At 39.3% G+C, this 27,873-nt stretch overlaps 1 protein-coding gene across 1 annotated transcript; it reads right to left on the bottom strand.

Annotated features, from left to right (window-relative positions):
- Nucleotides 1–214: 214 nt before the first annotated feature.
- Nucleotides 215–27,587, bottom strand: LOC133918411 (BEACH domain-containing protein B). Its single transcript, XM_062362279.1, has 41 exons — nucleotides 27,427–27,587; nucleotides 27,150–27,385; nucleotides 26,448–26,511; nucleotides 25,772–25,976; nucleotides 24,859–25,032; nucleotides 24,369–24,683; nucleotides 23,045–23,267; nucleotides 22,026–22,079; nucleotides 19,085–19,528; nucleotides 18,297–18,612; nucleotides 17,734–18,186; nucleotides 17,488–17,646; nucleotides 17,211–17,360; nucleotides 16,404–16,559; nucleotides 16,240–16,281; nucleotides 15,787–16,131; nucleotides 15,495–15,668; nucleotides 14,749–14,909; nucleotides 11,469–11,778; nucleotides 10,972–11,377; nucleotides 10,566–10,893; nucleotides 10,196–10,384; nucleotides 9,530–9,794; nucleotides 9,200–9,403; nucleotides 8,909–9,130; nucleotides 8,651–8,827; nucleotides 8,456–8,568; nucleotides 7,129–7,587; nucleotides 6,828–7,044; nucleotides 6,305–6,526; nucleotides 5,755–6,216; nucleotides 5,367–5,669; nucleotides 4,831–5,283; nucleotides 4,701–4,747; nucleotides 4,506–4,599; nucleotides 4,112–4,318; nucleotides 3,191–3,316; nucleotides 2,717–3,088; nucleotides 2,398–2,629; nucleotides 1,231–1,980; nucleotides 215–639 (listed from the first exon to the last, which is right to left on the bottom strand). The coding sequence occupies exons 2-40, from the start codon at nucleotides 27,308–27,310 to the stop codon at nucleotides 1,283–1,285; spliced, it is 9,702 nt and encodes a 3,233-aa protein (XP_062218263.1). The 5' UTR covers nucleotides 27,311–27,385; nucleotides 27,427–27,587; the 3' UTR covers nucleotides 215–639; nucleotides 1,231–1,282.
- Between the last annotated feature and the right edge of the window lie 286 nt (nucleotides 27,588–27,873).

A 27,873-nucleotide genomic window follows, 5' to 3' on the forward strand; every position in this document is an offset into this window, starting at 1 on the left:
ACGACTAAACTAGTTTTTGGCAAAACAACAGCAATCAGAACTATGTTACAATGATAAATTCACTTGCAGAGCCTGCAAACTGTAGCACTCAGGTTCCCTCAAACCTGAGCAGTATGGCAATGTTATCTGAAGCCTGAGCAGCAATCAGAACCTCGTGATAGTTGTTTTTCCATGTCAGATGTTAAGCAGGTGATCCACCGCACAAGATTTCTGATTCTCCTGATCTCAAGAGTATCTTTGCCAACGCTGCGAGTCGTTTATCACGAACTTGCATGTACAATGTGCAGTTTATTAATTACAGGTCATTGACCACCTATTACCTACAAATTCTCTCTGGAAAGAATGTTGCTCACTCTAACTAGCAAGCGTACTCCACAAAAGGTTATGTTACACTCAAATGCACCCGGTAGGAAACCAGCACCCTACAAAACTATATCATTTGAAGGTTCCCGTCCCTTGTTTTGAAAATGAAATGTAAATCTATTGTAGTTTTCATCATATCATTTTGCAGTCAGAAGAATTATCTGCCTTTTGATCGTGATTGGTTCATGCCTTCTGCAGAATCCTAACTCAATCTGATGCCGTATATACATTTGTAAATGAGTAAAACTGTTCTCTTTTACATTTATTGCTGTTAGCCTGCAGAGTTTAAAAAGGAACCATAAATATTCCTAGCAAAAAACATGGAACAAATACAGTTGCAATTGACGGAAAAAGATGCGTACAACAAGAAAGATCCTGGATAGTAACATAGATGCATTATCTAATAGGACAAAATAAAGCAAGCATCACCGAAACCAAGCATATCTGGCAGTTATGTATTTCGCGAGTCACTGGATTGAAGCTCAGAATAGTGCAATTCAATGCATATTTGTTACCATGCAACTGGAACCCAGAAAGAAGGAAAAATAATGCACCACCTACTGTCGAATATACTTCTCTCCAATTTGAACTACAACAAGTACTCATAAGTACAAAGAACTAAACATTGCCCAAGCCCAAGTATAGTAAGAACTCAAGTTAATGTTTAGAGCAGTAAAAACAATTTCGTCCCTTCAAAGGCTGAAAAAATATTAGAATCCTCAAGAGAACACTAAAAACTAACGATGCAGTTTGAAGATCATTCTGCAAGTTTGGAGAGATACCAAACAAAATGGTACAAGCCATCGACACAGATTGAAGAGGCATAAAAAGATAGTGGTAAGGTACACAGATAAAAAAATTACTCACCTCTTGTTTGAACTTGCAGCAAGGAGCTCCGGTAATGTTTTCATCTACTCCACTAACCGCCGACAGAAGATTTTGTCTTGTTCCGTTGCATGCTGCCTTTGCGAAGCAAAGGATTTTCTATTGAAAATACAATCAAGCTACCATCCTTGGTTCCCGCCAAGAGGCACTCCTCAGGAGTCACAACTAAAGAAGTTATTGTCTTCCCAGCTCCCTCATACCTCCAAACAACATCAAGAGAATGCATAGAGCGCAGAACAATTTGACCATGATCACCAGCACATACCATAAACTCTCCACAGCAACTTAGCTCCATGCAATTGAGACGACTATTGGATTCCGAAGAAGCAATATGCTTTCCATTTATGGAATATATGTGCAAGGAAAGGTCACTATCAGAGTATAACACTAACCTACCATGCTGTGATGCTACCAGTTTTGACAAGCCAGCACCTGACGGAAGTCGAATGGATCGAACATATGTCCCCTCACGCAATGTATGAAACATACAAGTTCCGTCCTTCGATCCACTGATAACAATGTCCAATTCCGTGCTCACAAATAAGCATGTGATAATATCATCATGACCACATAAGATATGAGAAGGGCTTTCAATGATAACGTGATCCTTAGTTGACAGGTCATAATTTGCATTCCTTGATCTTTTGTCATTTGATCTTCCTCGAAATGCATGCCAGATCATAACAGTTGTGTCATAACTTCCAGTGGCAATTACACTTCCATCAGATGAAACTGCACAAAAGTACGTTGCCAGATGTTAATATAAAATGGAAAGAAAGATTACACATATAAGGTTTCCTGGGCACAACTTTTCCATATGTTAAAGCCTACAGAGCACAGCAGATAGCAAATTTGAAAAGGAGCATAAACACCAAGGAACATGTAGTCGACTGAGATACTACATTAATAGTAACACATGCTGCTGCCAGATCCAAGTATTATTTAGTTCACAAGTTTAGAAGTTATGTTCAACATACTTGGTTTTCTATCAGTGCAAAAAAGTGAGAACTTAAATATTGGCCCCATATTTGGATTGTGTACCCATAATATTGCCTGTTAGTATTGTTTACTTCCAGGACTAAATAATACTATGTTACTACAACTGCTATAAGCTGGAGCTTAAAGGGATTCAATGGAATTTTGAACTACCTGCCACACAACTGACAACATCTTTATGCTGTCGGATGCTCTGCACAATTTTCCCATCACTAAGAGAAACGATCTGGAAACTATTCTCCCAATTACCGCATAAAATTAAGTAATTGTCACCATGAATTTGAACAGCTGCTAGGCATTGTCTTCCAAACTCAACATTTTCAACCAAAGCAGTGCCAATTTTCCGAGGCGAAATAACATCAGAACCAATTCCAAAGAAAGGTTCCTGCAAGAAAAGAACACAAACAGTGAATGAAAATACATGAAACGAACTAATGAAATCATCTATAGATGATTGTCATCAGGAAGATACCAGTGATCCAGAAAATGTGAAATTTCCACCAGACTGTAACTGTGTTGTTAGCCAAAGCTTTACTGACAGTATGAGCCCTTCGTTCATCAAGACAATGTTTGAGTCCAACAAGCCAATGAATAATACAGATGAAGGAGGTGTTATTGTACTAGGGACAATTGAAGTCACTGTTATCGATTGTGGAGCAAAATATAGTGGATGCGCAATTGGTATAGGAGGCCCTCTCCTTGGGTGTTTCTTCCGAAAAATTTGAATCGGTGTCTGTCCAAAATTTGCAATTTGGTCCTCGATAGCAGACTTCTGCAACATATCATCCATGTTTTCCAAATCAACTGCACCCTCATATGTCAAATAGTAAAATATGTTTGCCGCCTGCTCCAAACAATTGATGCGAGATTAGCAAGCTTACAATGTGGGATTTTGACAAAAATCGGTGCTGAGTTTTTCAGAAAAAAAGAACTATATACATTGTACCTCAACTGCAGGCTTGCCACGTTGCTTATAACCAAATATGAGGTCAATCCAGTGATGGAGATTAGAGCTTACATATTCACTTTCAAGGGCTTCTCGATTGATATGAATGAATTCTTCAGGGGAGCCCTAAATGCATCACACATAAAACCAATAAGACATACTTCCTTTGGCTACAAATTCTCATGGCCATGGGAAGTGCATGGGCAAACAAATAGTATCTTCTTGAATATTTAGACTGGTTACACAAGTCACAAATGGATTCCTTGTAAAATAATTTCTTAAGACTTCTATGACTTTTTTTACAATTATATTGGGATAAAAGACTAGCGCCCAAAGTTGCTTTTGAATACTGTAAAAAGTAAAAGATCGCACCATATTTAAGTTGGATGTACCCATTGCAAACACGACAATTTCCTACTAGCAAACTAACATGTAAGGCATGTGACTATGTACAATGTAATTATGAATAATTATTAAAATCTTTCGCATAAAATGTATCATGATGCATAATGTTATTAGATGCAGAACGAATCTTCTACTTTCATATCCCAGTTGACTATATCATGCAAATTCACCACACACCAAAAAAAGTTCTTTTTCATTTTATTTTGTGAAACGAAGCTTACAACTGAATGTGATGGGGCAACTATATTAAGACATCACTACAGGACTATCAGGTACAAAAACTATTTTATAACATGATTGTGTGTTGGCAGAATATGAATAAAGCTACAACAGTGTTCAATGCTGGATTGCTTCATGAAAGAGCGCCAACTGAATACCATGAGTATTATTGAGCAAAATATAAATACTAACACATCATTTTTAGTTGGATCTTGTGGGTTTCATCTCTATCCTACCCCAAATTGCTTTAGACAAAGGCTGTTGTTGTATAAATACTAACACAAAATTATGTACTACCTTTGCCCATGGAGGGAGACCAACATCACCTAAAGGTTCACCATCCTGCTTTACACCAAGGTGATATGAATTTGAATTTTCAAGGAACTCCGGCATGTAAAAGAATTCAGGTATAAGCTCTTTGACATCACTAGTATTTGATAGGCAGTTCATGTATGTGCTTTCAATGCTCTGAAAGAGACGATCTGCATGGTCAAACTTACCACCCTATACGGAACATGTAAAACAATGTATTAGTTAGCGTTTTTTTGAATAATTTCAAAAAAAAATCCTTCTGTTTCAGTAATAAAAAAATAATTTTCAAGCTAGTAAAGATTTAAGAACAAAGCAAAGCAGAGACTGAACCAACACATAGCTCTGAGGAAGGGCAGGGAGACAAAAATAATGAAAGAACCTGAAGATTCCGGTGCAGAGCAGTAAAAGGCTCAAGCCTTAGAAGGTAATAAAGAACAATTCCCATGCTAGAGTAGTGCGATCCATAATAAAAACTGCAAAAGGGAAATACAGAAAAGGTCATTTAAAGAGTCTCTAGAGCAAGATGGTGCACAAGGAAAAAGTTTGAAGGAATACAGTGCATATAAGAACAAACCTCGGTATATCAGGATCAACAAAATTAAGATATCTATCTTCAAAAACCTGCATATTGCATATTGCTCATTCAAAATTAACAGAAGGTGATATAACAGGATGAGACAGTACTCCATGTGTCCTGATCATACCTTTAAGCGTTTTGCATCCAAGGCACCAACTGGTTTTGACAGGTCCCTGAAAGTAGATGATTTGTTGAAATCAAGCTTTCCCGACGCGTAGTCTGCCAATATCCAAGGAAATATATGATATTGAGTTAAATCGTTGTAAGATCGCCCAGCAAGAGTGTTGAGAATCATAAGATACTCAAAGTTGCTTATTTCCCTTCTTCTCCAACTTTCTCTAGCACTTTCAGCCATTTCAAGGGCAACCTTTCTGTCAACAAAGGAAATCAAACTGTTCTTGTCTTTGCTAGTTCCTTTGGGGAACAAAGCATCATTCCTCAGGGAAACTAAGAGAGACCCAACACTTTTGGCATCGTTTTGGGAGGAAAAATTAAGAAATACTGGTGCATTTGCATCGTCAAAGAATATCTCTGTAGCAGTATATTGTAGTAGGTAACGTGTCCAATGAACTGCTTTTATCTGCCAACAAGGAAAAGTGAGTCAAATCACACACAGCCAAACACACACTAACTATATGAGAGAGAGAGAAAGAGGAGGCACACCGTGGTTATTTTCCACCTTCTATGGTGTTTGATTTTGTTTGATTGATTTTTTATCAGAGTGTCACCAGATTCAGCAGCATTGCCTCGCCCTCCATCAAGATTGCCCTTCAGTTTTTCCAAACCTCCCAGGTCATTCTTGGAATCTGAATCTATTTTATCTTGAAATCTGTTGAAAACAGATGATCCTCCAGTGCCTTCAACCAAAAATTCAAAAGAAAAATGTAGGGCATTTCTTGTGATAGTCAATTGCCCAGCTAGTTTTCTTTTGGGGGTTACAAGAACACAGTGAACTGATGATAGCACCTGGGAAATGAGAAGGCAATAAAGGAACTGACGGAGGATACAACAATAAAAATCAATACAGAAATTTTGCATGTACCCTACTTACCTCAATATAATCGTTGTCCCCAGTGGTAGACGATGGTTCTTTCCTATTTGGAACAGTAGTAGGAAAATCTGAGGAAACTGCAGTGTCACTTATGCCCTGGTTCTCTGACGGGTTATTCTGGGAAGGCTCACTCGTATAGTTGTTATCTTCACATGATTCAGAACTTATATCCCCTGTAATTCCACGGACTCCTTTCAGAAGCGAGTGCTTCATTTTCTCTGGTATCTTGGCACTAACAGAAGGGTCAACAGATGGGGCTGTGTTCTCATTACTAGATTTGGTGGATGATGGCTGACAAAGGCGTTCGTCAAACTTATAGTTACGTTTGAGCTTCAGTCGGCGCCGCCATTTATCCTCTGTCTTGTCAAGCTTCCAGTATGTCACAATATTATTTGGAAAAGGAGTAGCAGACCATGGTCCCCTCTCGTCACTCAAAGCACGGAAAATATGTATCCATTTGTCCTGACATGCAACATAACTCAGTTCATATGGAATCTTAAATTACTAAACAATTGTATGTTTGGTAGAAATGATTCTGGTCACAACTTACTGCAACGATTTGCTGATCCTCATCAAATGCCAGCTGGAATGCTGCTTTTCTACTGTCGTCCGCAGAAATAGCAGCAGTCTTGGCAAACTGTATGTCATCCTCAAAGCTTTGCAGTTGTTCGATATCTTCAATCAAGCGCTCATCAAGCTTAGAATGAAGTTCCTGGAGCTGCCTCATGCGATCAGCCTTTGCATCCTTCATGTACTTTACCTCATCAGTAACCTGGCACACAAAAAACTGATTATGTCAGCAACAGCTCTTGTTTCAGCATTGTATACAAAATGAACAAAAGAACAGCCTTCAGGCCTCAATAACAAATTCTCCCTCCAGCTAAAATAATGAAAAGAATATGAAATAACACAGTTAAGAACATGTGCAATGCAACAATGTAGGGTGCTATATTTGTACAATGTAAGGTGCAATGTAAGAACATGTGCAATGCAACAATGTTAGATGCTTGAGAAATTTCTGAGAAGCACAAAAGAGCTTATACATAAAACTAAACATGAAGAAAGGGACAAACCGCAGCGAGAACCCGGTCCTTTTGTACAAGATTAAGAATGAACCCAGCCTCCTTATTGCTATTTGCTTCAGTAGAACTAGAATCATCTCTGCCCAGCATACTAGTTGCGAGCATAGACTTTCCATATATGACAGTTTCAAGAATCAAGTGTGACATAACATGGAAACGTGCACCATCATCAAGTTCCCCATACTGGGATCTTACTCTTAGTAAAGACCTGCAGCAAAAAGGAAATTACTAAACTGTCATATTAACGATCATGGGGGGAATGCTTATATATAATTAAGAGCATTAGTCCTACCAAATTAAAAAATGCAGTCTGTTTTTGCACTGGTCGTCTTCAGAGATAAGACTAGGGAGCAATGATATAAATTGCTGAACACATTTGGATGCATTTTCTAAGCCAGCTTTGCAGAGATACATAATCATAAGGTGGAAGATAATTCTTGGAAATCTCTCCCCTCTAAGCATCATAGCTTTGTCAGCAATTTTGTTGGTCTTTCCACTTAATGCGCTACCGATGCCTCCAGTTACAACTACAGCAGCCATTTCTGCAGCCGGGATATTGAGGGATTCTACCAATCCACGTGCCCTTTGCCCAATAGATGGACCAGCAGCATTTGAACCCTTTGGTGTTAATCTGTTCTGTCCTTTGCCATTCAAATTGCACAGAAGAGTCCATATCTTGTCAAAAAAGCTCCACCAATCATCGTTCAACTTTTCTCCATTAGTGAATAAGGTATTATTACTCCAAGGAAGACTGCAAAATTGCAAATTGACACATTTACTGATGGTAAATACAAAATCCCATAAGTGCTGCTCTTACATGACCCAGAAACCAAAGCAGTAAAAAGAACGTAAAACATGAGTTACAGGCCAGCAGGGTAATACTGAACTGCTTAAACTAGTGACACATCCGACTTCAAAAAAAACAAAAACAAATAAGTGACCTTCAGGAAGTCCAAGCAGTTTGGTGTCAGACCATCAATACTGAATTGTTCTACTGTCCGGTACGAAGACAATGTATTAGGTATTATTTCAGCAATTACTAGTCCTAACTACACCAATTTAAATTGCCCATGTTATGGTGGCTCTGTAACAAATCTTTATGGCAATAATTGAACCCACCCCAACAAAGAAAGTTTTTTTTTTCTTTACTCAATGCCACTGAATAACTCCCGAATCTGAAGCATCCACTGAATAACTTGCCCTACCTTATATTCAATTGCTTTGCCAAACCACTCCATGCCATCGCATTCACATTGCCATCAGTTTAAACGTCAAGTAAGGCATGAAAAGACCATAATGTGTTTATGCCACCGTTATATTTTTTATATAAGAAATTCAAAGGCCTTTATCTATTGGTTGCCTTCCAACCCAACCTTCTCCCTTTTACACTAAAAACACATCGGGGCCCTACCACAAACTGTTTCAATTTTTTATTCCCGGAAGTATGAAGAGCAGCAAAGTGGCCTTGCCAACCCTTTCTTGACACCTAAATGACTGATGGCATGAAAGGGATCGATTTTGCGAAGTGATGGCATATTAAGGGATTACCTGCTAGAAATATTTTCCATAGGATTATACTGGATGGTATTTTGTGTGTGCCTACAGAACTGATATATTACCTTGCAAGTTGGACATTGCTCCCATTATTAATAATATCTGCAACTGCAGAGTTAATGTCCTCTTTTAGGGAGTCATCAGATGACAATTGTGCAGACATGTCAGGCGACGGAAACTGCGAGAAAAGAGCAGGATGAGTGAATGAGGACTGTGCCCAAAATAATCTTTTCAGTTCAGTAAGTATTGGTCAGACATACCAAGAGCTTTATTCCAATTTGGTCAACAAACAGTTCATGACTAAGCTTCAAAAAATACAATATGTTATCACGGCATGGCTGAGAACTGAAAATGTTTTCTTCAGAAGACATCTCGAGCAGGCTTCCAACAAGATCTTCAAAAATGTCTCGTAGCAGACAGGAATTTGGTAACTGTCCCTGCAGATTAAGCAATCTGAAGAGTTACTTGAAGGAAAAAGGTCACTAAATTGCTGACATAAACAGAGTTAGAATTCCAACCTGCTCAATTTTCAGTAGAAGGAAATTTGTTGTATCTTCCAGCTGATGCCAGCCACCTTTCACAGAGAATAAGCAGTAGGAGAGGACCAACGAATACATGTTCCTCACAAGAATTAGCTCATTGATCTCCAAATCATTACCCTTGGCTATACAAATTGATTTGTAGTTCCTCAGTACATCAAGCTTCATAGACGTATCAAGCCAAGAGCTCCAACCATATTCCTGACCCAAAAAAATGATCAACACAAAACTGATTTATGTTGACCTAAGAAAATAGTAATTAGGAAGTACCATAAGGGATTCAACATTTGAAGGGTTTGAATCCAGCAAATCAAGAAGATCACTTAAAATCTTTGTACGTGCTGAAGCATCTTGACAAGATTGCATGTATTTAAAAATGCAAACCAAAATCTGAGGAACAAAAAGTTGAGCCAAGCTCGCTGAAGTGTTACTCCTAGCTTTTAAAGCATCAGACTGGGAACGTTTCTGTAAGACCTGAACAGAAAAAAATAATGTGAGCATAGAATAATTTGTTAATTGAATTACACTTAACACTGGGACGTCAGAGATAAAATGATAAATATCATAGCATTACACTTAGCATGAAGTTTGGCAAATTACCTGTTTAGGACTGGCTCCACCAAGAAGAACATCAAACAGAGTAGCACACAAATTATCTGAAAGTGGAAATTTGAAAAGTCTTTCAGATATTGAATAGAAAAACAGTTGGGGTGCCGCTGTTATTCCTGTCCTTATATCTTCAGCAATGGATCTAGGTCGTCCTACAGGAAGGCCAAAAAATTTTGGTCCTTTTTTCTCAGATGGAACTCCGACCAAAAGCTTTCCAAGAAACTGAAGCCCCAATAGGCGGATTGGCTCAAATTCCCTGACAAACAAGTGATGTTAAATATAAAGAAAGAGAAAAGACACACAGAAATCCTACATTTGTATTCTATGCCCATGAATGATACTATAAGAAGGAATACAGGAAATAAAGGCAAAATAATTTCCAGTGAGCGTAGACCATATTTTAAAAAATAAATAGTTAAGGAAAGTTGGAGACAGAAACCAATTTCAAATAACAAAATTTTAAGTGCACAAGAAATGCATTTTCATCAGCCCTAGCAAGTAATGATGAGAGCACAAGCTCCCTGCAGAAGTGATAACTGATCTAGAATTCTAGATTGACTTCAGATTATATAGACTACAAGTTGGGAAAGCACGCTTAACATGAGAAACTGTTGCTAATTTTTATCTTATAACCTTAAATAACTAAAAGTGCATTACCTCTTAAGAATATTGATGAAAATGTAACAGCCACCAAGCGAATTTACTTGCTCCAAGAAAGATGACAGAAGTGAGTTATGAGAAAGAGCGCGGATAATCATGTGAAGTATATCTTCAATACATGCAACATCTTGACTTCTTTCGAGAAAGGAAACGAGAGCTTTGATATCATGTTGAGAAACCTTTAGCCTGCAACAGATGCTTATTGTATTACAAATTAACCCCCTGATAATATGCATAAAAAACAGCATATGCATTCCAAGGAAAATCATTTTCAGAATTGTATAGAGGGCAACACTGAAAATGGAAACAGAACAGAAATTAGAAAACACAGAAGAGCATCTGTGATGAAAAGTTGAAAGTACTTTACTTTAAGCTCATTTCTGACAGACTCAAGACGAGAAGTCGGATCTTGCGAATTTCTTCCAAGCTTGGTCTCTCTCCAATCACTTTTTTGGTAACCAGATGCAGCAAAGGCTTAGAAGACTTAGGATCTACCTTTTCTGAATAAAACTGGCGTACAATGTCAATGATCCTTGGGAGCCCACACAATATTGGTAAAAATTTCCCATCAGCTTCAAAATATTGTATCAGAAACAAATAAAGTTCCCTTTGTACTTCATAGGATGCATATGCCCAGATATGCGGGTTCAAGTAAAATTGTGAAAGAGCATCTTTCAATAGGATTTCTGACATGCCTGAAAAAGCAGATAAGCACTGATACACCCCTTCCAAACAAAAAGGAAATGTGTGTGTGCGAGGGAGAGAGAGTTCACCAGAGTTCTTCAAAACATTAAACATGTACTTCAATGCTGAAAGAGTCTTGAAATTTAACAGCTGTGGTGAAACAGATTGAAACAAGAAGCCTAAAATAGAGAATCCAGAAAGAAGATGCATCTGTTGCTGATTTGCTACATTTCCATCTAGAACAGATGCAACAAGCTCAATAACTTGACCAGCCAATTCATCATTGGTGGCAAACTCTCCATCATGAATTACAGCATCATCAAAGTGGATCAAAAGAGGGAAAAATACAGAGACACCACCAACACAATAAATAATTTCCTGCAGCAAGCGCCGGGAGCATAACTTTGTCCCACGCATGGTGGTTGCCTCAAACTTACTCTTGTCAAGACTATCCAGTACAGATGACACATTAAACAAAGTTCTATTGTTACTAGCCTGGAGACAAGAAAAGGATAAAATGTTCAATAATCAAATTCCAGCATTTAGTTGAAAAGGTATAACATCATGCTTAGAGGCCAACTCAAACCTGTGCGTTCAAGCCAAAAATCATCTTCGATGAAATTCCATCCCTTGCATCCAGAATTCCCTTGTACAGTGAGTCATCATTCATAAGCAAGTTTTGATCACCAAGGAAAGAGTACATGTAACTTGGTCCTAGGTTGTATATGGCTCTTATTTGTTCAGAAGAGAGAGCATCAGAAAACGCATAAACTGGGCCCATTTGACCAGTAAAGGCACAAGTGCTCTCAAAACCAAGAGAAGAAGGTTCTTCACCAATGGGCATCAATTCTGTGCCAACACTGCAGCGAGTCATTACTTCATTTACTTTTGCATACCTGAAAGTAGAAAAAAAGATAAGATATAGCTAATAGATTAGGAAATCATAAATATACCAAATTCCTTTAAGCCATTAGCCAAATGAGTTCATAAGATACACGACAACTAATTTCTACAATTAGCATATTAGGTCACGTACTTCTCAGTTTTTTCTTTGAGTGCTTGAACAAATTAAAATAACACCATTCTACCTTTACAAAGGTATGACAATGCCAGAACTAACAGTGATTACAACCTTGGAGACTGTTAATGGCAACATTCTATCTCAAATATGGTGTTTGAGAATATTAATGTTACACTTCGATTTGTTACTGTTTAACCTTCCTCCGACGGTTGTTTAACCCTGCTATGTACTAAGGTACAACGATAAAGCATGACAATCTAGAGCATCTTTCTGCCCCCTTCAGTAAAGAAGAAATTGATAAAGTTATACACCAAATGCTAGTGACAAATCTCCAGGTCCTGATGGGTTTAATGGACTATTTCTCAAGAGCTGTTGGCACATAATCAAGAATGACTTCTATGAGTTGTGTAAGGACTTCTTCAATGGAACCATCAATTTACAAGCCATCAACAACTCTTTCATCACTCTTATACCCAAGAACAATAACCCAACTGGGGTTAATGACTACAGGCCTATCTCCCTGTTGAATTGTGTCTTGAAGCCGCTGACAAGATTAATGGCAAACAGACTGCAAGTAGTAATCATTCCAATTATTCATCAACATCAATATGGCTTCATTAAGAGTGGATCCATACAAGGTTGCTTAGCCTGGGCTTTTGAATATATACATCAGTGCCAACAATCCAAAAGAGAGATCATAATTCTGAACCTTGACTTCGAAAAAGCTTTTGACACAGTTGAACATAATACAATTCTCCAAATGCTTCATCATCTTGGTTTTGTTAGCACTTGGGTTGACTGGACTAGAAGAATACTTAACTCAGGCTCTTCAGCTATTTTACTAAACAGTGCTCCTGGGAAGTTCTTTCAGTGTAAAAGAGGTATTAGACAAGGGGATCCCCTCTCCTGTTTGTGCTAGCTGCAGATTTGCTTCAGAGTATCATCAACAAGGCACATAGCTTAGGAATTTTCAACCCGCCAATCCCCTCAGTTGAAACAGAAGGCTTCCTTATAATTCAGTATGCTGATGACACAATCATATTCCTAAGGCATCACAAAATGAATTGTTTTGTTTGAAAGGAATTCTGGAAAGTTTTTTACAATCAACAGGACTTAAAGTCAAGTATAGTAAATCATGTCTCATTCCTTCAAACCTCTCAGGAAAAAGCTGAGAACATAGCTTGTGTTTTTGGATGCAAAATTGGTAGTTTGCCCTTTACCTACCTAGGTCTGCCTCTTGGAACCACAAAGCCCAGGGTGGAGGACTACGCTCCTCTCATGAACCAGACTGAAAGAAGACTAAACTCAATCTCCTCCCTGCTCACGCATGCTGGCAGACTGCAGTTAACAAATTCAGTAATATCCTCACTCCCCACATACACTATGTGTACTCTTCTAATCCCAAGAGCGGTAATTGAATATATAGATAGAGCAAGAAGGCACTGTTTATGGAGAGGGTCAGAGATCAACCCTAAAGGCAAAGCTTTGGTAGCTTGGAAAAAAGTCTGCAAACCTAAATCAAAAGGTGGCTTGGGAGTGATCAACCTCCGAAATCAAAATTCAGCACTCCTCAAGCATTTGGATAAATTCTACAATCAAAGAGACCTACCATGGGTCAAACTGATGTGGAAAACTTATTATGACAATGGACAGATCCCACATGCTACTACAGAAAAGGGTTCCTTTTGGTGGGAGGACATTCTGAGATTGAGTGATCTCTTTAGAGGAATAGCAACCTGTAAAGTGGGTAATGGTTCTACAGTTCTATTCTGGTCAGATATTTGGAACAATCACTTACAGCATGAGAAGTTCCCCAGTTTATACTCTTGCAAAAAAACAAGAACATTTTAGTAGCTGAGTTCCTTTTAAACAATTCCATTGAGAGTCAATTTCACATTCCCTTGTCAGCTCAGGCCCATGAGGAACTCATCAAGTTACAAGAGCTCATTCAAGACATCCAAATTCAGGAACATAGCAAGGACACTTGGCAGTACATTTGGGGTTCAAGTGTTTATTAGTCAAAAAAGTGTTATAATCTGCCTTACAAGCATATCTCAACTCCTCAACCATTAAAATGGATATGGGATTCTAGATGTTGCAATAAACTCAGGGTCTTTTCTTGGCTCCTTCTCATGGACAGGCTCAGCACAAGGAAGAAGGAACCTTCTTAGAAGAAAGAATTTCAAAGTGGACAATGATGACTACAATTGTGTACTCTGCAGCTTAAGGACTGAAGAAACCGCATTTCATCTCTTCTTTAGTTGCCCTTTCAGCAAGAGATGCTGGAACTCCCTAGGAATTAACTGGGACTACGGCATACCCTTCTTCAATCTTATGATCTCTGCCAGGAATGAATTTGCTTGGTCTTTTTTTATGGAAGTTTTCACTATTGGAGCCTGGCAGATATGGATGCTGAGAAATGGTTACATCTTTGAACATAGAATGCCGAGCTTTGAGCTTTGGCAGAAAAGCTTTGTGGATGAGACATTGCTTCAAGCTCACAGGATCAAAGAAAAGAGAGCTGAAATCAACCATTGGGTTTCTACCCTTAACTAGGCTTTTCTCGCAGTCTCTGTTTGTCTGACCTTTTGGGCTTGAGGCTCTTGTTCAGTTTCTCGTTTTTTGCTTTGTTGTGTCTTTGTTCCCTGTACAGTTTTCTTGGCTTATTTTAATATAATTTTGCAGTAGGGGACTCCCCTACTGTTTCCCTTTTCAAAAAAGGTACAACGGTAACTATTGTGAACAAGAAAATACTGAAGAATATCGGTAATTTTCGAATATTATTATTGAAATATAATGGACTCAAAACACAAATGATGACCAAACAAGTGAAGGTTTGACTTGCCTGCATTTTTCAGTTGATACTAAATCGCCATCTACATAGCATCTCAGCTGACTCCCTCCAGAGAAAGTTCTCCCAATTGTATGAGTAACACAAATAAATTTCCACTGCTTTGTGGGGAGGCTTAGAGGCAACAAAACACAATGATGCTTTTGACTGACAGACTGCAGAATGTGGGGAGGTAAAATTTGACATATTAATACCAAAATCAAGCTTCTATTTAGTTGACAATCGAATTCATGCAGAGAGTTCATGCAATATAGACATAGATGTGTAGCTATGGCAAATAAAAGGTTCTTATGAGGAAACTGCCAGGAAATCCTAAACTGTCTTGGACTCTTGGTAACATTGCTAAATAATTGGAACAATCAATAGACAGCATAGCACCTAACAGAGCACAGATCATAATTATATTTGTGTTAGGAATGGATTACTCTCAGGTGAAACTAGCATTACATTTTCATATATTAGTCAGTCGAATGGAGGATATTTCTTCAAATTGGTTGCTACGCTCAAGGACTTGCAAAAAAATGTAAGCAAGCCACTGTGTTGAATTTCATGATTCTGCTGCCAGCTTGGCTATCAAATTAATCATCTGGTTCTTTGCATTAAAAACTGTTCATCACTTTACTCACCAAAAAAAAAAAAATAACTTGGCTGAGAAAACGTAGTTGACGAAAAAAGAACACTAGCAAAATGTAATAAATGATTTCCAAAAACTCAAAAATGAAAGCAAGCGGCACAATTACCTCATAGATTAGAGTATTTTTCCCAAGCATTGCTAAACATCCTTTTCCATTTTCGGTGAAGAAGGAGAAAAGGCCCATCATACCATTCTCAGGGAAATCTTCCACCCTTAGCCAGCAGCAAAAAGATAAACCTTTGTTGTAAGGCCATTGAACAGGTGATTTTATTTCAATACCCTGTTGAGGGGAGGAAAGTAGGATACCGGTTACCAGAGGATCATAAAAAAGAATGCAAAATAAGACACAGAAACCTATAATGAAAAGCATACGGTACTTTAAAATTAACATAACTCACAGAATCATGACCGCTAAACTCAAAGAAAGCTTCAGGACCCTTTTCCTTGAGCATGTGACTAACACTTGTCAGAAGCAATGAACTGTGCTTCTGCTTGGCAACAATCTCCTCACCACGCAGGAGAGCGAAAATTTTTCGAATATCCTTCCCACAAATACTGTGTCCACCAATGATCTGAATTAACTCCGCAATTTTGATAACAATATCATCCCCTTCCTCTACTGAAAACCAATCAAGAAGGAAACTAAGCAATCCTGCTCTGAAACAAGATGTTCGATTTGTAATGGACCCCTTGAGCAACTGTTGTAAGACCATAAGCCCATAATGTTGGAGCGAAGTGCTGCTCTGCCAATTAGAAATCACCGATTTTACATACACATATAAAAGGTATCAACAGAACACAGATGTCATGCCACAAATATGTCCATGCAAATCAGAGAGAGAGAGGCGAACCTTTTGCAGAACATTTAACAGTAGTATAATCACATCTTCATTCTGAGGAGAAAGAGAGCAAATATCAGATAACAGAATGAAATAACGACGAGGGTACAATTGAGTGAAGCGACCAATTACATATATATGGATGTCATTGCTCCTAAAAATCATAAAATACTCACCTTTATTGTTGTTTTTTCATTTATATCAAATGTCCCATCAACAAGCATGCCAAGTAGGGCATCCAGGAGTTTACGACTTGGGATCCATTTGCAGAAGTCCAATAGCAAGCTTTGCAATGTTTGATAACCCGCACCGACCAGCATTCTGAAGGCAACCTAGATTAGATAAACCAGGATGTTAAAATCACATCAAGCAAACAACGGCACGAATCAGAGTTGGAGAGACCAATATTCAGCCTATGCCTAACTGCCCCGTTTGCAAGATATCCAGCTGAGAGGCTGCCAGGTTGGAGATTATGCCAAGTTATGTTCTAAATGGTGTTTTTCATCTAAGTAAAGTTCTGTTCATGAATGATAGAAAAAATATGGGAGATTTATTATCTTACTCGTACCCTGGCTTCACCAGAAATCAAAAGCTGGTTCCACAGCGAAGTACGGAAGTAGCTCCGTGTTGTGAACATTAATTTGCAACGGGATAACTACCGTACAGAGGAAGGCTAGACGAGACGGCAAGGCTTGAAGGAGATTAGGGTTTTAGACGAGAGGGATAGACAGACAATATAAGAGAACTATAGATTGAGACTCAATTTTTTTCTTGTTTAGTTCATAAAGGATACGAGGCAAGGCTATCCCTTTTATAGGGGCAACCTGTTGACCACTAAGGTAAAATCAATAATATTAGAAACCTATCGCTAGTAAGGTGGCTATCCAGGAATAACCAAAACTAGTAGTAGCAGCCCTCTAACTAATGGGCCCAATGCAGTTTTATGTAACACATGCGTGAACTATAGCCAAATATTTTGTTACCTTGGACTCATCATTTTCAGCAAGTAAAGCGGTCAGTGTCTGAAGGACATTAAGGACCAATTGCTCCCCAACTGCTTCATCAAAAGTTCCATTCAACAAAGAGACTATATGCAGGAAGCACTCCCCGTTTCGAAACAGATTTTGATAATACTACCAAAACATAATAGTGAAAAAAATAAATTTGTCAGCGATGATGTGGATTAATGATGAGAAGAGAAATACAAAAATATGCAAGTACTGGGAGCAAACCCATCTTTTCAAGACAGAAAAAACATACCGCACGATCTATCATTATGATCTCTCTCATGTTAACTAATAGATCAATCGACAATTCTGCAAAGCCCTTTTCCTTTTCTTTTGCACGAGTGAAGGTCTCTAAATATTTGGAGCATAGTTGCAACTTTGCTGCATGATCTTGTGCTGATGATGGAGGCAACTGATTGTAAGAAAGAACAGGAGACGGTCTAAGTTCCAGACGTTAGTATCAAGAGCAATGCAAGGAAAGAGGGTGAATATGACTTACCCTAAATAAGGCAAGTACTTGCTCCACTACATGTTTCCTGAGGTTTTCTTCTTGGAACAAGTCAAATAAACACTCGATACAATTGGCATTATGTAATACTGCAATCCTTCCAAGGTCAGATATTGTGACATATTCCTTGAAAAGGTTGAAAGCCAATTCCACGCATGTAAGGCTATTCTTTATTCTCTCATCCGAAGAAATCATCTGGAATTTTTTTGATTGAGAACCATCTTCATTTAAGTCGTCTCGGGGATGGGACAGTTTCCTTAGTTCTTGCGCTTGAATGCATGCAACCTTCAGGACTTTAGTAAGCACGTCAATAGACTTGAAAGAAGCTAGAGTTTGTTCAGTTGCGAGTTGTAGGATAACATGAAAACTCTTAATAATAGCACCGGCCAATCCAGGATCATAAGTGCAATGTTCAAGCGCACCTACCAATGCTGAGCATTCTGGCTACAAACAAAACAAGACTCTTTTAAAGAGAAGGTGCAAACAAAAAATGGCCTAATTTAAAATATGAAAATGAGCAACATCTTAGCTAAGGCAGAAGGAATTTTGGATACCAGGTTATTTGAGTTTTCATTAAGTGTTGCAGCAAACTCCAAAAAGGATATAGCTTCGGCTTGAAGAATGTTGGCATCAGCTTGATTCAAGCTTTTGGAACCAGTTGATTCAGAAGCATCAATACATTGATCATTCCATGTCTCATGAATAATCTGATGAATGTAGTCCGCAGATGACCCAAAGTAGAAAATTTTCTCTGAAAATATCAGATCCCAGAGACCCTCCTCTCGAAAAGATTTAAGTAGGGCTGGTGCTGAAATGAGAACCTTCCTAAATGTGCAGAGCATGTGGTGCTGCAGGGTGTTTGCTAAAATCCTGGAGCATTAGTCAACACACAAAAAATAATTCATCAGCAAAAGAAAATTAGTAACAAAACAACCCTGTTAAAATAAATAGATGTTCAACCACTTGAAAAGGCCTAAAAGTATATTTCACACACAAATAGCTGTTGTCCCAAGAAAGAATATGAAGCCAGAACAATGAACAGTTTGAAAAATCGAAAAGGATTAGAAAGCAGATAATAGCAGACCAGCAACTATTTGGAAGATTGCTCGCATATTGGAAATTGTCTACCAGAATATCGAAATTGACACTGCTTTAAGTTTTCTTACTATGATGTTTTTTAATAACTTGATTTTGTCCAATACACATTAGCTTGGAAAATATCTTATATGAAGACAAATACACAACATTTTGATAGATTGGAGATATTGAAAGCAAAAGAACAATAATTAACTCATCTAGTCAACAAAATGACATATCAAACCAAAAGAGAAAAGGAATTTACCTTATATGGTTAGGCAATTCAGTTTCACTGGCACAAGCTTTGATGCATGGGAAAACTGTCGAAAAAACTTTTATAATCCACCTCGCACATTGCTCCCAGTATGCCAATGAGATGGATAGTGAAATTTGGCTAACATCAGTTGCAGCAGGGCAGTGCTTGATCTCCTTTGGAGGAAGAAGAAAAGAGCAAAGTGCTATGCTTAAGTTTACAGAATACTCATTCCATTCTGTTGTGTCAAGAATATCGACAGGATTGGAGAAAGATTCTAATGTAGGTGAAGTCCCAGCACTTTCTTTATCAAGTTTCAGGTTGGCCGTTTGTGGATCAAGAAACTTTTGCTGATGAAACTCCTGAAGCATAAATGCAGGCCAACAAATGTTGTTCGCAAATTTATGTATTCGCCCATTTTCACACAAGAATTGCAAATTGTTGACATTACCAAAACTGAATTAACAGTCAAGGAGACAAGAAAGACTATTCATGCAACAGTATATAGCACCAAATTTCCAACATACTAAGTTATGGTCAAAACAGTGACATGAGAAGTAAAATTACACTACCGGTATGTGCTCGTCGGACAGGAGGGTACCACCAAACGATTAATCGTTATGTGGCCCACTAAGCGAATTTAACGGGTGATTACACGTTCATATAGCCATTTATACTTAAAACTGATTCAAAATCATTTATTCATCATTATTATATCAAATTATCACTGTATAAATCATCATCAATCACAACTTGCATTATGTAGTTTACACTTAATCTATATGAAACATCTAGTGCATATCATTCGACAATATTATAAACAATTAAAATGTAAATAATAGATAAAAGTAGTTTAAAATAATCAGAAAGCAGCTGACTAATCGTAAACAACAGACGATTAATCGTTTGTGTAGTGTAACAGTTCAAGATGCAACATGCTCTCCAGTCTCCACATACCTTATATGTGACGGTTTAACTACCGCCAACAATCCCCTTTACCGCTAACATTAATTGGTCTCCTAATCGGCCAATGGGACTATTTTTCGCAACACTCTTTTGTTAAAGGGAAAAGTCCATTTTACTCCCCCCAACAATGACATTTGCCCAACTGAGCCCCCCCCCCCTACCGCCAACACTAATTCGTCTACTAATCGGCCAATGGGACTATTTTTCACAACACTCTTTTTTTAAAGGAAAAAGTCCATTTTACTCCCCCCAACAATGACATTTGCCCAACTGAGCCCCCCCCCCCTACCGCCAACACTAATTGGTCTCCTAATCGGCCAATGGGACTATTTTTCACAACACTCTTTTGTTAAAGGGAAAATTCCATTTTACTCCCCCTAACAATGGCATTTGTCCAACTGACCCCCCCCCCTCCCCCCCGCGGCAACACCACACCCCGGGACAATAACTTGACTCAATTTACTACCTCCAACTATTTGGTACTAGACATTTTACCCCCTGACCCAGTTTTGAAGGCTGTTGTGTTGACGTGTAAGTGGCTTTGACCAATTCAACACAGTCTTTTACCACATCAGCGCCATGTCACACAATCCACGTGGAAGCTTACATTACGTTTCTTCCTCCAAAAACCTCACTCTTGTCTACTCCTTTCTTCACTCCCAAGCCTGATCCATCCCGTCGGCGGTCTTTTCACAGCAAGCCACACTACCGTTGTCGCATTTGTGACCTGTTGGTGCTCTCGACACGCGTGCGCCAAGTTCGCCGCCTAGTCCACCTTGTAGCATCGTCCGTGCGGTACAGGGTATCGCGGCCTCTGTTAGGTCGTCACGGGGAACGCCGACGCCATGCACAAATCAGGACAACGAGACTCCAAGCCGAGTTGTCATCACATGGGAAGATAAGGACTTGTACGGGCTGCCGTCACCGCTAGTCAGCAGTTGCCACGCAGCGCCACCAAATCAAGGTCAACGATGACCAGATCGAGGTCCTTGACTTGCAGTTGGGTATGGTGGCGGCCAAATTGAGCTCATCATGTGCTATGATTCGGGAATAGGAGCGGGCTAGCCTCCGGGAGCACCATGACAAACGTGCACATGGCCCTCTTCCACCCTGTCCCCATCTCTCTTTGCCTCCTCTCTTCTGATGGTGGACATGGGGTTGGGGTGAAGGCGGCTAATGAATCAATCTTCTCGTCCTTGACCACAGCGTCACCGCCGACGAGGTGGTGCCGGCGGTGTGCCCCGTCCGCTTAAAATATGACGAGTTATACTTCTTGCTTGATTGCACGAGCTGACCGCCGGAGACTGCGGCATCATCCTTCGGTGATCCCTTGCCAACCACCACCTCTTCCTCCTCCTCCTTGAGCCGTTTCACTTTTAATTGCAACAGCCAGGACTAAACGCAGACAACATGATCCTGCGGCACTCCATGGCAGAGAAAGTCGAACAAGACAACCCAGAATCCCAAACGGAGAACCACAGGTCAGTGAGACTCCAATGGAAGTCGACGATGGTTAGATGCTCGTTAAGCTCAACGGCAGCGGTTGCATATGCAAATCAAAGAGTCCATCAAGCTCTAAAAACCGTCATAGGTTTGGAGTCCACGAGCATTTCGTCTGCAGCTGCGTAGCTCCTCAGCCATCTTACCATTCTATTGACTAGCCTAGCAACATGCAAAGAAAATGTGGTGTTCGAAATTGGTGTATGTTTGATGGGGAAGAAGAGAGCAAAGCACAGAGTACATAACGTGGGACTGGATGAAGAAGATGAACCTACAAATGGAGGAAAAGAGAGGGGGGCACGGACAACATTAAGGGCAGCTTGCCATGGCTCTTTTTCCCTGGACTTTTTCCTTTGTTAAATAGGATGTTAGCATTTTCAGTATATGATTCTATCATACCTCTAAAAAAGATAGAATCTTGTAAAGTGACAAGGTATTATAACCAAATGCACTCATTTCTGTACTTAAAAATGATGGAACAGGATACACTGCCTCCCTAAGAATTTCCAAAGATAGTATCTGGAGCTGGAGAATACCACTCCTGCAAAAGCATGCTATATCAGATCAAAGAACAAAACAGAATGGCAAACACACAAAGAAGATCAGATAAATGCAGCTAGTTATCTCTTGTAGATTGTTCTTACAGTGCATCATCAAATTATAATGGCAAAAGCACTCCTATTGAACACTTGATAGCAGCCGCCAGACATTATTACTGCTAACGAGTTATTTCCGTTCAGCAAAAAAAGGAAATGGAGGGGTTTTACTGTAAATTAGTCCCTCTGTCCCTCCAATAAAAACAAGTAACTTTATGGAACATATGTGGTTAATTTCTTAAACTTTTGGTGCTATTATCTTTGGATATTTAGATTGGATATATGAAAAAGATATCTGCAGATTTTCTCGAAAAGGACTTCCATAACAACATACTAAATTTTACACATAGTAAAATAGAAATTAGTGGTCAAAGTTGCACTTTGGCAACCGTGTCAACATACAAAATGTCACTTATTTGTGACTGTAGTAGTAATAGAATTGCATCAGTAGCTGTTCTAAAGGAGAAGCTATGGGATATTCAACTATGTACAAATCATACAGAGATTAATCTTGATGCCTGGCAGAACAGCTAAAATGAATGGAAATGAAAGAGTGACCCCATATAACCATAACAATGCGATGGCACTGAATAAAAGGACAGAACTAAAATACCCCCCTAAGGCCCTGTTTGGAAAGGGGGATTGGGATCCAAATCCTTAGGATTTAGGACAAATTGAACTAAATCCTAAAAATTCCTAGAGCAACCCCCATCTTCCAAAAGGCTCTAAAAGGGCAAATCCTCCCTATGTTTGAGGAATGACATTACAGTCCTTAAGAAAAGACATTCGTGCAGGAAAAGTATTAAATTTAGTTTGTTCCTTCTCATTAATCATAACTACTGCTCCTCTTTTCCCAACTTCAGGACCTCCTACATAAAAAGTCTGCTTTTGCCACTGATGAAACACGCACCTTTCATCACTGGGAACAAAAGAATGCTTAGAGACTGAAAATTTGCTTGATGGTAGTCCCAGTCCATCTAATAGAACCTCCAATCCCCCTATGCTTCTGAAATGATTTTGTGCACGAGTATTTTCAGATATAGTTGATCTCAGAGCATACAAAGTTATAAAGTGGAGCGACAGGTCAGTCCACTGCTCTTTCAAATTCAGTCTTCGAATGACCCTTAAGAGCTCTGCAACAACAAAAAATCCAGATCTGTAAGACAATAACGATGCAAAAATGTTGGTTAAATGATATAACAAGAGAACAATTCAGTGGAACATTTTTTTTGGATGCACTACCACCTGAAGCATATAGAAAAACTATGCTATACCTTGGTATGGAAAAACTATTATATGACCACATTTACCACAACTTTAAAAATTTATGTACTAATGCATTTACATGTAGTAATAGACTTTACATATTTATTAGAGATCTTACAAATATATTGTGCTTCGTATTAAAACAATATTGCATTTTATTATATGCCAACCTCTTCGACACAACTTGGATATCTATTTACTGCATAATATAGTCCATACAGCATATTTCTTTATGAAAAAAGGACTTGGTGCTGCTGGTGATGGTACATCTTCGACTCCCACCTCCCCAAAAAAACATCCAATGAAAACGGAGAGAGGGAGGGCTCCCAACAAACAAATTCACTCCTAATAAGTTTTAATCATAAGCCAACTGTTATGAGCTTGGCATTTGTTAAAGGAACACGAAGGATGGATTAGGGAATGCGGTTCATGTTTGGAGCGGATGGGGAAACAAAGAGGAGGTAGCTCACCCTCCGGCACAAGGCAGAAAATAAATATAATTTAGCAAAGGTTCAAGTTTTGCAGATTAGTCGTCTATAGCATTGTTGTAGTTTGTTTTTCAACATTAAGGGTTGCACATCCACTTCCTTTTACCAAAACAAAATTAATTGCATCAGCAAAGTTTACAGCCATATTAGGACCTTTTGGTCCCAGGTTATATTCAAGAGTGCCAAGACCATGCACTCGTGTCGTGCTTTGTATCTCATTCTTAGTTTCAGAGTGGAACCTACACGCCATGGTCATCTTTTCTTCCGTACTTCCTTTCCTAAAATATGTTTCTACAAAATATGGAATGCACTTGAAACTAGCAGCAAACACTTTTGAGTAAACTGAACTTGGACCATACTATAAGAGTTACTTGACAATCTAGTTTGCATTCCAAACAAAGATCAACTGTCACAAGCAAATGTCAAAGTAAAAAATGGGAACAACACTACCGTAAACAAACATTGAAAAGGTAACTTTACCTACTAACCAATTGACACCACCAGCTTCCATAACTGAAACAATGGCCTTTTTCTGCCAATTTCTATCAGAAACAGTGTTTTTTGTAGTACTTGGAGTGACTGTGGCCAAATAATTGCTTGATAGGGTTGGCCCGGGGGTATTGAGAAACTGTGGGATCCTTGTTGCAGTTGGCTCCAAATCCATGAAGTTTGAAATTATTGTAACAATGTACACAAGTATCTTTTGCATAATGCTCATGTTCTCTACAGTTCTATTTGACAGTTGTTCATCTGCGGCAAGCAAGCTGGTCAAGGTCTTCAGCTTTACAACTGCGGCTGAATATATGAGAGAAAAGTTCAGTTAAGACAAGATATATAACAGAAGTAAACATATCACATCTATCATAATCTTTGCTACAACAGTGAAACTGATATCAAAGAAAGAAGGAAAAAGGAATTGAAATAAATCTAGAATTATTAATATGCATACCCAAGTAGAGAAAGTATGTACCTTTCAAAAGAGCAGTGACCTTCTGCACACCTCCATAATAACTAAATACTCTACAGTTATGCACTGAGCGAGTAACAATTGTCAAGACCTCCAGAACTGTTAATCCTTCAATGCTTAATCCCAGGTCAGACGATAGCTCTGAAATGTTGGCAGAGGATTCTGGACAGCTGTTGCCTAGTAATGCAGGAAAAGACAAGTAAGATCCTAATTTATCATTGCAGTTTCAAACCTAAGAAACCACTGAAAAATAGAATTGTCACCGAATTTCAATTGCACATGGTTAAATCTGATATCAAAGAACGCAATTGCCCCATTAGTATAAAAAATTATATCAGCAGGATGCACTTCCTCATCAAAAATAGCAAAAAATATTAAACAAGTCCCAAGTTGGAATAAGTTGCTTAACTCAAATCTGCCTAGCACCACATGACATGTTAGTGTCTTTAGACGCTTAGACTACATCTGTAAACAGACGAACAAAAACAAAGGTTCCAAAAAAATATTGGGTTTTCCTGTTTTCAGCGAAAACCAGCCGGCATTTAGCTGATTTCTGGAACCTTTCTTATAAGTTCTGCCAGCTCGAGAGCATCTAGTAAACATCAAAAACATGCAAGCACCTAATTTTCAACTGTACAAGTTTTAACTTGTACATAATAGTGATGTGATCACTGGATACAACTGCCGCCAAGTCAATGATATCTAAAGTCGGGCAAAAATATTGTGCTCCTTTCTTAGAATAGTAATCATCTCAAATCATTCAATCACAACAATATACAAAGATATCCTGACGGACATATGACTGGCAGCTTGAAAAGGTACAGATGTAGTGGTAGGTGCAAACCTCAAAAGTTGTATGATATGATATAAGAAATGCAGAAATGAGAACTATTGTTTGTTCAGTAGATCCACTTACTTTCAGTGATAGATGAAGTTATTTGAGAGATCTCCTGAACGAGAATAAGGATGACCTCAGAAGGATGCCCAGTAGAGCATCCTATAACTGTATCCTCCAATAATGATTCTTGATCAACTGATTGCTCAATATGGCTTGGCTCCCAATATTTGAATGCTTTTACAAAATGCAGGACAAATATTTGCAGGGATTTCTTCTTTTCAGCCTATGAAAAGTTGCAAAGAAATGAGCAAGCATGATTCAATTTTGAAAACGAAGCGCTTCCCATAAAAATGCTACAGAATTTTAATAATGATATGTACCTATGCTTAATTTAAAAAGCATAAAAGGCTTGTAGTTCCATCCTTAAACTAAGATATATGGTCTAAAAAGACAAGTTTATTGATTCTTTCATGATCTTGGACTTCTCCTCTCTTTATACAGGATTCCAAGTGAGGAAATTAGTCGAATTACTCACTCGACAGAGTCATCTTATGGGAAATTGTCAACAGATAGAATGAAGTATTAGCGATTGACCTATCGTGTTACACCAAAATAAGGAGATGTCTGCTGAAATTTTTAATGGTAAGATACAAGTGATGCAATAGGTACTTGCTAATTAAAGGATTCTGTGAAACTATCTGATATAGTCCGAGCAAAAGTCTGTAAAGGCAAACCAGCATGCTCAGACAAGTACCTTGTCAATGGCATTCTCATACTTCTGCCAAAGCGCATTTAAGACTCCTTCCTCACCACTGTCACTGCAACCACATAACACAGGATTAGGAGCGAAGTAGCCATATCAGATTGTTGCTGTAACGATACTATGAGCACTGATGGTCGAGTTCATTAAGATGTAACCAAGCAACAATGGTGAATAAACCGCACTAGAATTTAGCTACATTCTAAAAACTCAGTAACATTCAAGCTCATAATAATGTACAACTGTACATAGGCATAGCCCACCAGAGTAATCCACTCAACTACATAATTGCCGGGTTCAGTGTGCATTCAGTAAAATACAACAAAAGGACACTGTAATTACTCATCAATGTAGTTATCGGGCATACTGAAAAGTCTGAAATGGAAAAGGATGAGGCAACTAAGCAACACACAAGCATCATACTGCTACTGTTCAATCAATTAAACATCCAACATGTGAAGTAACTTTCACGTAACTATCCATCGGCACCAGTTAATATATCGATACTTCACCAAGCAACAGCACAAAAAGTGTAATGCACTGAAGCAACTAGGAAATGCAACACGAGCTCCAACTCACTAGGGCGCGCAACGCAAGCTAACCAGCCAATAATAACACCACAGTCCACACGAGAAACAGAGCACATTCCCCGCGGCAAACGAGCTGCTCGCGGTTGGCACGGGTTGAGTTGAGTACCTGAAGCGGACCCTGGGGGACGGTGCGGCGGCGGCCCTGTCCGCAGAGGCAGAGGGTGGCCCGCGGTCGCCGCCCCCGCCTCCGCCTCCCCCGCCGCCGCCCCCCGGCGCAGCGGGTGCCGATTTGCGAAGGAGATCGGCGACGCCCTTGACGATGTTCATCGCCCCCGATCCGGCGCTAGCAGCAGCAGGAGCAGCGCATCACCGCCGCGGAGACGACGACGGCGCGAGGCGAGGCGAGGCTATAGGATTCGATTCGAATCCAATCCAGACCAACCCGATCCCCAGGTAGTGACAGAAGTGGAGAGGGCGAGATCGCGTGAGGGGAATCGGAATTGCTCTGGCGTGCGCCGATTCGAGTTTCTTTTTAGTTTTTTTTCGAGGAGTGCGATGGAAGAGGGATCTGGATTCTGGAATGGAGGAGGCAGTGGTGGGCAGTGGTGAAGTGGAGAGAAGGTTAGGGGGGTAAATGAAATTTACAAATATTCGTCGGGCTTTTGTGAACTGGTGAGCCGGTGGACTTTTCTTTTTGGTCCTTTACTATTTATGTGCTTTTAGCGCTTGCAACCCTGTAAAAATCTGTATTTTGGCTCGTGGGAATGAAAGCAGGGTTGACCGGAGGTCGCCAACGCCACTGTTCACTGCAACCCTGTGAAGTTTTGTGTACTAAAGCATGGGTTGAGTTGAGGTAGAGCAGGTAGATGGGAGGTTTAGAGGCAGTGTTT

This window comes from Phragmites australis, chromosome 5 (assembly GCF_958298935.1).
Source record: "Phragmites australis chromosome 5, lpPhrAust1.1, whole genome shotgun sequence".
NCBI lineage: Eukaryota > Viridiplantae > Streptophyta > Magnoliopsida > Poales > Poaceae > Phragmites > Phragmites australis.

What these genes read in the sequence shown, in the direction of transcription:
- LOC133918411 (XM_062362279.1), bottom strand. Translation starts at nt 27,310, where the DNA reads ATGAACATCGTCAAGGGCGTCGCCGATCTCCTTCGCAAATCGGCACCC. An exon ending in TCATAATGATAGATCGTGCG is followed by an intron (nt 17,361 to 17,487) that starts GTATGTTTTTTC and finishes ATGTTTTGGTAG; the next exon opens with TATTATCAAAATCTGTTTCG. An exon ending in AGACTGCATTTTTTAATTTG is followed by an intron (nt 7,045 to 7,128) that starts GTAGGACTAATG and finishes TTTTTGCTGCAG; the next exon opens with GTCTTTACTAAGAGTAAGAT.